General features: G+C 30.0%; 2 protein-coding genes across 2 annotated transcripts in view; one reads left to right on the top strand and one right to left on the bottom strand.

The window, feature by feature from the left end:
- Nucleotides 1-13,035, bottom strand: part of LOC111634041 (beta-1,4-N-acetylgalactosaminyltransferase bre-4-like) — a 41,890-nt gene that overhangs the window by 3,211 nt on the left and 25,644 nt on the right. Inside the window, exon 6 of the mRNA XM_023378722.1 lies at nt 2,747-2,789. Coding sequence (XP_023234490.1) covers nt 2,747-2,789 — 43 coding nt within the window. The remainder of the gene's footprint in view (nt 1-2,746; nt 2,790-13,035) is intronic.
- The window catches only part of LOC111634040 (calpain-C-like), a 27,363-nt gene extending 14,328 nt beyond the window's left edge, over nt 1-13,035 (top strand). Inside the window, exons 13-20 of the mRNA XM_023378717.1 lie at nt 2,765-2,810; nt 2,898-2,960; nt 3,041-3,098; nt 7,485-7,543; nt 9,160-9,228; nt 9,313-9,321; nt 12,704-12,782; nt 12,851-13,035. Coding sequence (XP_023234485.1) covers nt 2,765-2,810; nt 2,898-2,960; nt 3,041-3,098; nt 7,485-7,543; nt 9,160-9,228; nt 9,313-9,321; nt 12,704-12,782; nt 12,851-13,008 — 541 coding nt within the window. The 3' untranslated portion in view covers nt 13,009-13,035. The remainder of the gene's footprint in view (nt 1-2,764; nt 2,811-2,897; nt 2,961-3,040; nt 3,099-7,484; nt 7,544-9,159; nt 9,229-9,312; nt 9,322-12,703; nt 12,783-12,850) is intronic.

Below are 13,035 nucleotides of genomic sequence, written 5' to 3'. Positions count from 1 at the left end.
GAGCATACACTCATTGTAGCAGGATGTATGACACACGTAAAGAACTTGATTACATTGCAAAATTAGCAAGAGATGTAGGACTTAAGCAAAGTAAAGTAAAAGCCTTAATACAAGAAGCGGAAAAAGGATGCAATAAGACTAAAGATAAGAAAGAAAAAAAGGAGTTCACCGTAATGGAATACAGAGCACCGTTAAGTGGCATATACAGAAAAATAGGAGTAGAGAGCAAAAAGAAAATAGCATATAAGAGAAACACGACAATATTCCAAATGCTAAGAAATGACAAAACACCAATAGACAGGAGGCTAGTTCCAGGTGTGTACAGAATACCGTTGCATGATAAAAGGCTAAAGAAAGAGTTATATTATATAGGAGCCACAAAGAGATCATTAAGAGAAAGATTGAAGGAGCACGAAAAAAATATAAGATCTAAACAACCGATCACGGCTTTGGCCAATTATGCTATCGCGGATCCTGCAGAGATTACAATCGAATGGAGCAAGGCGGATATTGTACAAAAGATCGATAATATACGACATCTAAAGTATGCAGAGGCATGGCACATTTATAAATACAGAGAAAAGGGGCTTAATATAAATTTTCGAGAGTCAAGTAGAATAGCAACGGCATGGAGAGCGGCGGCATTATAAAGAGCTAATGGACATGCGCGATCGAATATCTGAAGATTATAGAACGTGCGTGGTTCGAATTACCGTTGAGAAAGTTCAAATTTTTAAAATATTTTACATCAATCCTGAAGAAGGTCTATAAATTAGACCGAAAACGTTAGAGAACTGACAAAAGTAGACTGCATTTTAAAGGTATAGTGAAAATTTCAGTAGTTATTTTGCTTTTCTGTCTTTTTGAGACAGAGGTCAAATGGGAAGGCAATAATTAATAATAGATTGAAAATTGGTGAAAAATATTGTGTGTAGTAAACAGCTTCTCCACAAGAATCCCCTACATACAGCTAGTCCCTTAGTAATGTAGTGTGATTCCGGTGAGTTAAATAAAGGCACACAATCCAGATATGTAATACAAAATACAATCGTTTATTAACTCGCTAGTTCGAATACAGGATTTCATAGGATACCAACAATTCTAGTTGTCCCTTTTTCCCAAACCGGACATTTGATTAACTAAAATTATCTTACTTAATACTAGGTTCCTATTATTATTACTAAACTAATTGAATATAGCCGGCTTATTCGAAGATTTAGAAGGTGAAAGAAAAGAATAAGGAAAGAGGGTACCCAAAACTTGATGATGCAGGTTGAAGTGTGTGGTCTCGTGGATGAGGCTTCTCATAGCTCAAGGGGGGATGATTCACTCAATTCTTGTTTCACACTGAGATATTAATCCAAAAGGGGCGCTCCTCGTCGGTCTGGGGGTTGATTAACTCACTGTTAGTTTCACACGGAGATGTTAATCCAAAAAGGGTGATCCGTCTGGTTCCTTTCAATTAAGTTCTTTTTTTCTCTTCTCGTTCCAAAGTTCTCTTTTTCTTCTCTCACTATACGGCACTAAACCTACAGGAGATACTTTCCTTTTGCCCTCCTCTTTCCACTTCCTTCCTCCCCGGTCCACAGGTCCTTTCTCTTCTCCTCTCTCTTCCAGTCTGACCTCGTTTTTCCTCTCCACTCACTCCCTTCGTTCTCCCCCTTCTTATCTCCCCCTCGTTCCTCCCCTCAGTCCACTCATGTCCCCTCTCACAAGCCTTCCATTCATTCCTTTCATCTCAGCTCACCCACACACTAAAGTCAATGGGAAGACGATAAGATTATAGAAGAGTAAACAAATAGGACAGACGAAGGTGAAGTGAAGATATATATATACAAATCATATAGTTTAAAATATGGCGTGCAGCCACAGTAGTCAATATGTGAGTTTATTGTCAGAGAAGATATACAGGAAAGGTTATGATTGTAAATTTTAAAAGTAAAATTGGGTGGGTTTTAATAAGAGCAAAATACATTCAGACTGATGAAAAGATTCAGATGTTTTAGGTTGATGGAGTGTGTGTTGAGATCATTTTGTAAAATTCTAAAAAGTTAGTAATGTTTTTAATAAAATGGAGTAATAATTCAATAAAAACAAATAAAATTTATCTGTAATAATTTCATATCTGTATTATGAAAATGTTTTTTAATCAGTAATATTAGGAAATATTATATTTGAGAAACTTTATCTTTTATCAACATACATCATATTGTCAGACATATAAAATTTGGACAAATTTCAAATGTAAACTGAGAGAATTATATTGTAATTTAAAATAATGGAGAGCAAATTAGTAATAATATACATTTTTTTAAATAAATAGAATTGAGTTATCCAAATTCGAATAAATGTAACTGTAGTGAGAAACTCACCTAGTTTATTTTTCCAGCACACAGTTGTATGCATTACAAACATTTTCAGCTTTTTTGAAAAGCTTGCTTCAGGTTGTTGAAGAGAACCTCTGAGGCAGGATTTTTCAAAAAAGCCAAAAACATTAGTAACACATACAATTGTCTGTTGGAAAAGTAAGGTGTATTTATCACTATAATAAATGGGATGTCCTTAAAATTGACCTTTTGTATGTCATAAAATTCCATAAGTTAATTAAAAAGAATTTTATGTTTTTATGTGTTGTGTATCAATAAAGAATATAAATATGCATATTTTTCAAACTAAAATTAAGTTATGTATATAAATACTTTACTTTGTGAAATATATAATACTATATGACGTAAACATTACTTACAAAATTGACATTTTTCAGATTAATAGATTGCACTCCAGCTACTCTGAAATCAGCAATTATCAAAGTAAGTATAATAAAATTACAAAATATAATCAAATACAAAATAAAAATATTTCAAATAATACATTTCTTATCAATAATAAAATCTTAGGCTCCGGCACTTGACAGCAAGATCTGTTCATATGAAGCAATTTTTCTTCAACTTGCTGATGAAGTGAGAATTGAATTCACATTTAAAAACTAATGTGGTTAAAGAATTAATTAGATATATTTAAAATTAATTTTTCTTTTTAGCATAAAACAGTTAATGCATTTGAACTGCAGGAATTACTTGAAGCTTGTCTACCTAATGGTAAGATTTACAAAAAAGTTTATTATATCAATCAGTAAAGTTAATTTAAACAAATAAACCATTTTAAAAATTTATTTATTTCAATGATTTATTATAATTTTTAAAACTAAATTAAACATTTGTACAAGGAAGTTTATATCATCAATAACTGTAAAATGATAAAAGAATTTAACTAGAAATACAAGAAATAAACAATAAATATTGCATTAAGTGTTATTAATGTTAAATGTTTTTTTTTTGTTGTTCTTGATTTTTATGATAGATTTTGTTGTTATGAGACATTGAAATACAATTTATCAGTTGTTTTATTTAAATATTTTAATATAGACATAAAATAAAATCTAAAATCAGTCTTATTTTTTTGTCTTTCAGTAGTTGCTATATATAAATTTATATAATTTATAATAGCATATTACATAACAAAATGTGGCTTGTTTGAAAAATATCTAACAACAATATGACTTAACTGCATAATTAAATCCAGTCTTTGATATGTCAACCAGGAGTGGATCTAAGTTTTTCAGGGCCTAGGGCTTATTGAAGTCCAATGGGGCCCCATTTTTATCAAACCTAACCTATTAGCTATTTTTTATTATGCGATAAGTGCTCATTGTTAATGAAAAAGTATTAAAAATTAATGATGATAATTCAATTTTTGTGGGCCCTTGACACTTGGGGATCCAGGGCTTAAGCCCTATTAGTCCCTATGTAGGTCTGCCCCTGATGTCAACCAATACTACTTAATGTTAGGCACTACAAATATACCCAGTTTGATTAGTTGAATTTTAAATTTTATTTATTTATTTATTTCAATTTTTCATTTATATTTTAATTTAATAGGTAGAAATTTACCTATGTAGTCCCAATGGCAACCACCGAATGTTATAAATAGAAACACTTATTTATAATACAATTATTTAACTTAAATGTAGTAAAAACATAAATATTCAACTCACATTTACCATAGTTTTATTTCCCTTTTTTCTTTTTTTGGCATAGAACATGAATCATCTATTTGTTTAGAAACTTCATCCTTTCTCTTAAATGACAATTTAACAGTACTTCTAACAGACATTTCCACTTTCTTATTTTTAAGTTTTTCTTTCTTCTTTGTATTTGTTTCGGGGCAGAAGGCACACTTTCCGGCATTTTCCAAATTGGAGTTTGTCCAGCACTGGGATATATCCTACTCAAATGCTTAGCAAATAATTGAAAACGTTCTCCAGGTTTTAAATATTGCCATCTAAACATCATCTTGTACATAAAAGAATACAAGTAAGAATCTGATAGATCTTCAGTAAAATGCATAGGCAAATTTTTTCTATTTTTTAAATAATGCCACAAACGTTGTATTTTTTGTGTATGCACACTGGTTACAGGATCGACAAAATTTTCAGCATATTTATGTGTAATGGACTTATGTGTAATGTCAATGCCTTCTAAGTCATCAATATGATTGTACCCTTTCCATTTAGCGTATATGATACTTCCAGATTTCTTTAAAAAAATCAATTTTTTAAAAAATCTTCTCAAAAAAATGAAAAACTTCAAGGGTTAATACTGAATACCATTGTCGTATTTTATCTATAACTGCATTTTATCAGAGACAAAAACTACTTAAGATTACAATTGTTAGTCTTTATTACACAATGGATTTTAAGTGCAAAATTTTGTTTCACTTGCACTCCTCTTCAATTTTTTTAGAAGATTTTTTAAAAGAAATATAAAAAACCACACCATAAGTAAATATATATTTTTGTTACTTATACACAAGATATTTTGAAATTACCCAGTTAAGACTTAGTTGAGATCTATCATTCACTTTGACACAAAACGTGTTATCTTGACGACATACTCCTCCAACCCAACAATTTACCTTCAAAATATGCCATTTTTCATTTTTTCTTTTGCTTATCAGTTTTCATCTATTTCAACTATTTTCCCCAAGCCCCCAATTTTCAATTCTGAAAATTACTTACAGAAATCATCATAACAAGGTGCATGTAATTAGCCCAATCTACAGCAGTGCATTTACTAATGCCCTCAGCCAAACTAGTAGTACTCAATGAACACTCAATACATATTAAATGCCATATGAAAGAAAATATAAACCCCCATGAAATTTTTCCAAATTTACTTTTGAATGTTCCGTCATACGATGAACTGTTCATTTTACATTGGTTATGTGTAAAGGATACAGAATTGTGATCTTTTCTATAAATTAATTTACGACAAAATGAGCAATTGGTACAAACAGCATCTATGGGTTGCAAACCGAGGTGAATATCTATCTATCTATCCAGTGGCATCCTCTCTACAGAGGGTTGCATTTGATGAAGTATTCCTCTCCATGTTTCTCTATTCCAGGCTTCTCTTAAATCCTTTCCAGTCCAGTCTTTGATGTTATCTCTCCAAGTCTTTCGGGGTCTTCCTCTAGGTCTTGTCCCCTCCACCAGTCCCTCAATCACTGTCTTTAGTAGTTGTCCTCCTGATCCTCTAGCCAAATGTCCAGCATATCGTACCTTTCTTTGTTGGATATTTATAAGCAACCTTCTCCTCAAGCCCAGCCTGTCCAAAACTTCCTCATTTGTTATTTTCTCCGTCCAACTTATTCTTTGCATCTTTCTCAAACACATTTTCACATTTACATTTCATAACACATTTCAAATGAGTTAATTCTTTCCATCATTTCATGCGTAAGAGTCCATGCCTCACATCCATATGTTAGTACACTCCAGATCATTGTCCTTAGGATCTGGAGTATCCGAGGTGAATAGCAAATTAATATCTGAAGATATTCTCTTGTTGACATCTAAATCTTAAAGTTGAATTCCAACATATGAAAAAAAATCTCTTGAAGTGCAGTTTTTCCAAAATTCTTCTGAAACTTTCACAACCTCCAATATTATATTGTTAAAGGGAAACATAACAAATATAATATTGGATATAATTTTAAATTCTACAAAAAAGACAAACCTTCGAATTTAACTCATTTGACTTTATGAACGTACCCTAGGTAAACTTCTACCATGGCGGTAGGCTTAATGAATTTATAATATTGATAAAACCAGTTAAAATATTGATACATAACAATGGTATCTAAATTCTGTAAGACTATATTAGATTTGTGATAATTGTTTAAATCTTATAAATAGTTATAAATAGAAATAGTTCTTGCTACATATGCATAGTAGTATAAAAAGTTGATTTCCAGAGTAAAAATTTCCAATATTGTAGTACTACATGTGCTTCAAAATGCTATAACAGTCTTCTTCCCAAAACTACTGGAGTGAGTAAATAAACAATCACAAACAAAACCTTTTTTAATCAGTAATTGAAAATACGTTAAAGCTCAATTACTGGTTAAAAAAGGTTTTGTTAGTGATTGTTCACTTCAAAATGTTCTATCATTTATCATAATTTAGTCAAAATTGCTCACAATGTTATGAAAAATCTTTATGAAATGACATGCTATAATTTATAAGAATAAAGGCTAACTATGAAATATGTAATGAATATAATATACTATAAAATCTTGGATATAGGCTACAGCCTAATACAGGCAAGGTTACATTCATAAAATTCATCATGTGTTGCCTATTCACAAGGGCAACTAATACATGAAAAACTGATTACTGGTAAATATTGTAACTTTCATATAAAAGAAAAATGAAGTAAAATATATCAGTAATAATGAAGTGATATACTAGCAATAATAATTTCAAAGCATTTGTTAGGTGTGAAAGGTGATAAGCTCCACAAAGAAGAATTTAAGAAATATCACATTTATATTCTTCATTAATAACCAAACACCTTTATCGTTGCCGAGAAAGTTTAATTAAAACAAACGTTTTCGACCTATTCCATAGGCCATCATCAGGTTGAAAACAGACAATTGGAAGATTTCGTTCCACAAGATCGAATACAAATATTCAAATTTCAAAAAAACTATATTTATATTCTTCTTTATGTGGCATATCACATTTTGCACCCAATCCATTCAATTAACTCTAGTACATAGCACAGTGAGATTTAAATAAATAATGTTATCCCTGATGCTGTTCTTTTCCTATTGGTTTTTATTTAGAATCATACATAAAACCTTGGCTATAGGTAGTAGCCTACATAAAGGAGTGGCTTATCCATGAAAAAGTCAATATTCCATTACAACTTTTGCTTATATGCAAGGGTGGCCTTTAGCTAAGGTTTTAAGGTATAGGCAAAACATTATAAAATAAAATAATCTCTTTTATCATATTACAAAAGTATAAATTATAACAAAATATGTAAGGTATTTTATAAGAATTACCCTGTGTAATAATCTGACAATAATTTTAACAAAAATCTTTTGCATATTTATAAATCAATAAGCATATTCTATTTCAGATTATGTAAAAAGTTGTGCAACATTGGAAGTATGCAGACAAGTTGTTTTAGCCTTAGATGTATCCTTTAAATTTTTTAAAAATTATATTAATAATCATTTTTTTTTACATATGTCTAAATTTTATTATATAAAGGTGAATTATAATAAGAGATGAGGTATTTTTTAATTTGGTAAAATTATTTATGATTAAAAACAATACTGTAGACCTTTATATTTATAATGAATTTCCCAAACAGAAATTCAATCCATAACTGGTAAAATAAGTAATAATTGTCTTGAAAAATTCAGCCAATTTGATTGCAGAATTTTTAATGCACAATTCAGAAAATTTTAGATTACATATAATAAAACCTGTTTAAACTGAGGTCATATGATACCAAATATTTTTTTCTGTTTTGAATGTGTTTCAGAATTTTTTTTTAACTACACAAAATAAATGTTATACAGTTACATTTATTTTTATAGTAAAATAACTTTTATTACATATGTAAGAACATTTTATTACTAGGTTTAATCCAAAATGATTCCAAGATGGAAGAATTTGAATGCAAAAATTGAGAAATATTTCATCCTAAAAAGTTTTCACGTGTGTTTCCAAGAACTTGTTCTAGGTATTCAATCTTTTTGAGCTCACACAACAGCAAATAAATAATTTGAATACCAATAATTGGTGTCATTCTGCTGTTGGAAATTGTCATCGCATTGCAATAATAGAGACTAAGTTATTCTGTGATCTTATCCCTGAAGGAACCTAACATTATTTGTAATTAGGTATTGACTCTATTTTGACTGTTTTGGGTTCAAGGAGTCTGAAAATGTTGAGATTTGCAAAAATACCCAGAGTCAAATTTGACACAATTCCCAAAAAATTTCTAGAATTTTCAACCCATCCAGATTTGTTTTTGGATCCCTGAAGTGGAAGGCAGACATCTTAACCACGCAGTCATCTGGCATTGTTTTATAGGTAGTAAGATGGTCTTCTTTCAAACTGATTATGAGTTTAGACAGACCCACAAGTAAAGATGTAATAATAAATTTAAAAATTTTTGTATAAAGTTAAGACAATTATACATTTGCATAACATAACTAGTATAAATTTATATCTTATATTAAGTAATTATTGAATTAAAATAGTTAAGAATTAATTAATCAATACTACTTATTTCCTAAGTACTCCATTGTCATAGATGGAATCATAACTTAACCTGAATAAAGCAAAAATTTATGTTCTTTGTAATCAAAAACTTCTACTTTTCCAATTCAGGTGTGTTTCCATTTTAAACAGGTTTTATTTTATAATCAGTATCTGTTAATTTATAAATGTTTTAAATGGTTCTATTAACCATTGATATAACAAAATTACCAAAGAATACAAAGAAACACATGAAACTTTACAATTAAGAAATGAAATCATAATTGAACTGAAGATGATGAATTTGTAATTTTAATAGAAAGTGTTGAAAAGAGATACTTTAATTATGGTCACTCAGGACATTATTGAATTCAATACAAACACATTTTCATTGTTTTACATAATTTATGTTTATTTTTATTAATGGAAATGTTTAAAATATTACTTAATGTTATATTAATATAGTTTCTGTTAAAAAAAAACATACTTTGAAACTACATTTAATTCATATACTATCATTTATTAATCTTAACATAATCCAGTCAACAGGAAACGGAAGATTAAAATTTAGTGATTATAAGAATTTAATGTGCAGTTTAAAAATGTGGCAGGTATAAAAAATATTAAATATTTTTATAACAATTTTGAAATAGATCAATATATAAAATAATAATTTTTAATTTCTTTTTCAATAGATGGCAATTGTAAGTATTGAATTTACAACTGAAATTGTGTAATAATTAAAATGATTAATACAGTTGACCCCCCCTATAACATTGTTGATAATTCCATTTTATATGAATTCCATGTTGTATGAGTCACTTAGATTTTACAAATATGTGTGCCAGACTGTGAACAGCTCACGTATTTGTAAAATCTAAGTGACTCATACAACATGGAACTCATATAAAATGGAATTATCAAGTGTTATAGGGAGATCAATTGTATTGCCTAGTAAAGAATATCACTATTATTTGAGACAGTTATATTAACTTAAATTAAGAGAAACAGCTCTTACTATTCCATATTAACAAACATATATATCATGATGCAAAATTAAGTAACTACTGTATTTAAGAGCTTATGGATATATGAAAAAATTTCAGTTATTAAACAAAATAAAATTTATGACTTTTACTGAGAGTTTCACAAGCTGTAAAGATGAAACTATTCATTAGTTTACCACTTATTATATCTAAAACTCTATAAACACAATTATTTCAAGCTTAAAATTTTTAAATAATTTGTTCAATTTGACAACATTTAACATTTAAAATGTATTTACCACTTAATATCATCCAATGACAATTGGGAGCCAAAATAATTTGCATGTATCAGAATCATATTACAAAATAATAATCTTAACATCTATTGATATCAAACTATAAATATTTTCAGTGACATCGATGTTCAGTTGTTAATTCTTATCAATTCAAAATATTCATTTAAATTTTTGAAGATAGTTAATATCAGCAAATGTAATTTATGAGGTGGTATCCAAAATATTCTGGACTAATGTTCTAAAACTTGAAACTTGAAAACTTATTTTAGTTCTTATTGCTTGCCATCAGTCTTGAAGTAATCCCCTTGTCCATTCACAATTCCAGCATTTCTTCCATGATTTGAATACTCCCTGAAAGTCATTTATATTATTAGATTCAGCATCACCTGCAATTCCCTCTGAAAATCCTCAATTGTGTCAAAACACCTTTTCAATTAATTTTAATTTTTGGGAACAAAAAGAAATTGCTGGAGACCAAATCTAGTAAGTAAGAAGGTTGGCATGATAGCCTTCATGTTTAGTTCCCAGCCATTGAACAACTAAATGTTTTTGGCTAAAAACATTTGTGTGTTCAGTGCTGAGTGAGCTGGAGCATTGTTGTGGTGAAGCAGGAACTTGTTATTGTGCCAGAGGTTCTGGCATTACCTTCTTACATTTTCATACAATTGTGAGTTTGCTGACCCTGGTGGAGATTGGGGACTTAAAATCCCACTTCTCTGACACCAATGTGAGTTTTGCCAACTTACAGGGAATCTATTAACTTTGCATCAAAAATGGTCTGTCTTTTCCATATGTCTGGTGGTCATGGAGACATAGATGACATGTCTTTATAATCAACCATTTATTAAGACTGAAAGGATGCTTATAGATTCTGCAGAAAGATTCCTTCAGATGATAGTCTAAATAGTCCGTAGATAATCCATGTGGTACAATATCCAGTTAGAGATTGTAGTCTTCTCCAGGGAATGATTAAAAATAGATGATGATGGCAGCCCTGGGACAGTATTCTTGAGGATGACAGGCAGGAGTTTTGCTGGAGTTCAGAGTTGTCAGGAAGGAGAGGATAGTGCAATCAGAGACTAGCAATGTCGATTTCACTTTTTGTACATACATCAACACAAGGTCCAGATAGATATTCACAGTCCAGAGGATCTGCGCTTAGCGTGTTGACTGACTGAGTCTTGACTAACCAAGTGCATTGTGTCCTTGATGATCGGGGATTATATTAATCTCAGTCTTTCGATTAGCAATTTCAATTAGTTGATCTCCCTCATCCATGCTTTCCGAGCGGCCGGTCTCTCATTACTAAATGTAACAGGACTCCAACCCAGAGCATGGGAGAGGTCAAACTCAAAGCTGAATTTGATCTCCCAACTGGAGATGGTCAATCATAGGATGACATTCCTTCTAAGATTTACAACACTGCATCACATTTCTAATATAAACAAATTCTCTGTGTCTAACTTCTAACATTTTTCTTTTGCTGTTTAAAACATAAAATTCACAAAATTCGTGACAGTTCAGACCTGTCCGGGATCTCACACAATTGCCACAAAACATCACAGTAGCAATGGAAGTTGATGGTTTGGACTACTGAGACAAATTCTTTGTTCATAACACCCTTGATATCAAAGAAAACAATACACATGATCTTCACATTACTTTTCACTAAAAACCTGCATCTGATTAAGATTGTTTACTAAATACTTGCCAAGTTATTTCCAGAGTCTCTGTAACAGTTTTTCTGAGCTGTGCACAGAATTTTATACAAATTTACTGTTTCTTCATCGGACTAAATACTGGTGGATTGAAAATTTAGCTTCACTTACGTTAGTTAGCCCTATGTCTAATAACAAGTGAGTTTGATTGCCGTACTTAGTGGGCTGTGATAAGTTTGCTAAAATTGTTAGATTTTCAGTTAAACAAAAGTTAATTCATTGGCACTAATCGAATATTCTTTAAGCAAATCAATGTTAAGGTCTCAAATAATTATGAATTTGTGATCTCTATATTTGCTATTGGTTTTATATGAGATTATCGTCTGTAGTATGTCAAAAGCCTATTGGAATTTGTTGCCAGAGAGCGGTATGTAGTCACCAACATATATTTATTATAAGTTATTGTTAAAATATCTATATAATTTTCCGTAAAAGTTAAAGTTGATATTAGTTCATAGTTTAGAATCTTGTTAATGTATAGGACGATACTGCCGTGTTCACCTGGTGATCTTTCAATTTTCTCTCCTTGGTAATTGTGCATCTTTAGTGGAGGGTTGCTTTCATTTGTCCAGGTTTCAGTCAATGCTAGTATGCTGAAATTACAACTACAGTCTTGTATAATATTTGTAATTTCTGAAAATTTTTTGTTTAAGCTTCTGACATTGCAGTAAAAAACATAGCAGATTTTACAAAGAAAGGGCTGTATCTCGTTATGTTCTAAAAGTTCTTCCATCTTGGGTATAAGCTGACAATTTGTTGTAAAGATTGTATGCAGATTGGTAAAGAATTAATGTCTTTTTTTTATGTATATATTACCTCCACTAGTCCATGTGTTTATTATTTTTCTTTGCTTTTTCAACAGTCTAGTTCTATAGAAGAGATTTCTATTATAAGGTGACAAGTGTTTGTTTATGTAAATGTTATGTTCTTTGTTTACTATATCACAATTATTTGTTGTGATGCGCAGTTTCTTTTTCCCGATGATATTAATAATTTTCTGCAAATTTTACAATTATAGGGTGTGTTGGTTTGGGTATTTTTTTTTTAATATTATATTAATGAAGATAAACTGTTTTATTTTCACAGAATACTTTTGGAAATCACACAAAAGGAACATCGGGTATATTAAGAGCAGAAAAATTAAAAGATGCTTTAATTGATATTGGTAAGAATTCTTATGATTTGATATTTTTTTGTTGTTAATTCTTAACAGTTTCATTAACATAAATGTAGGATTTCAATTAAATGTGGAAACATTATCCTTACTGGCATTACGTTATATGAGAAAAGATGGAACACTAAGATTTGGAGATTTTGTGTCCTGTATTCTTCATCTTACAGTGGCATTTAGTAAGTTATTTATATACATTAATAAAAGAATATTATACTAAATTAAAATTAGTTCTATTCTAAGAGAA

This window comes from Centruroides sculpturatus, unplaced genomic scaffold, assembly GCF_000671375.1.
Source record: "Centruroides sculpturatus isolate CEXI.00-Female unplaced genomic scaffold, Cexi_2.0 scaffold887, whole genome shotgun sequence".
Classification (NCBI taxonomy): domain Eukaryota; kingdom Metazoa; phylum Arthropoda; class Arachnida; order Scorpiones; family Buthidae; genus Centruroides; species Centruroides sculpturatus.
Note: the sequence above shows the minus strand (reverse complement) of the source record. Positions and strands in the feature narration are given on the sequence as shown.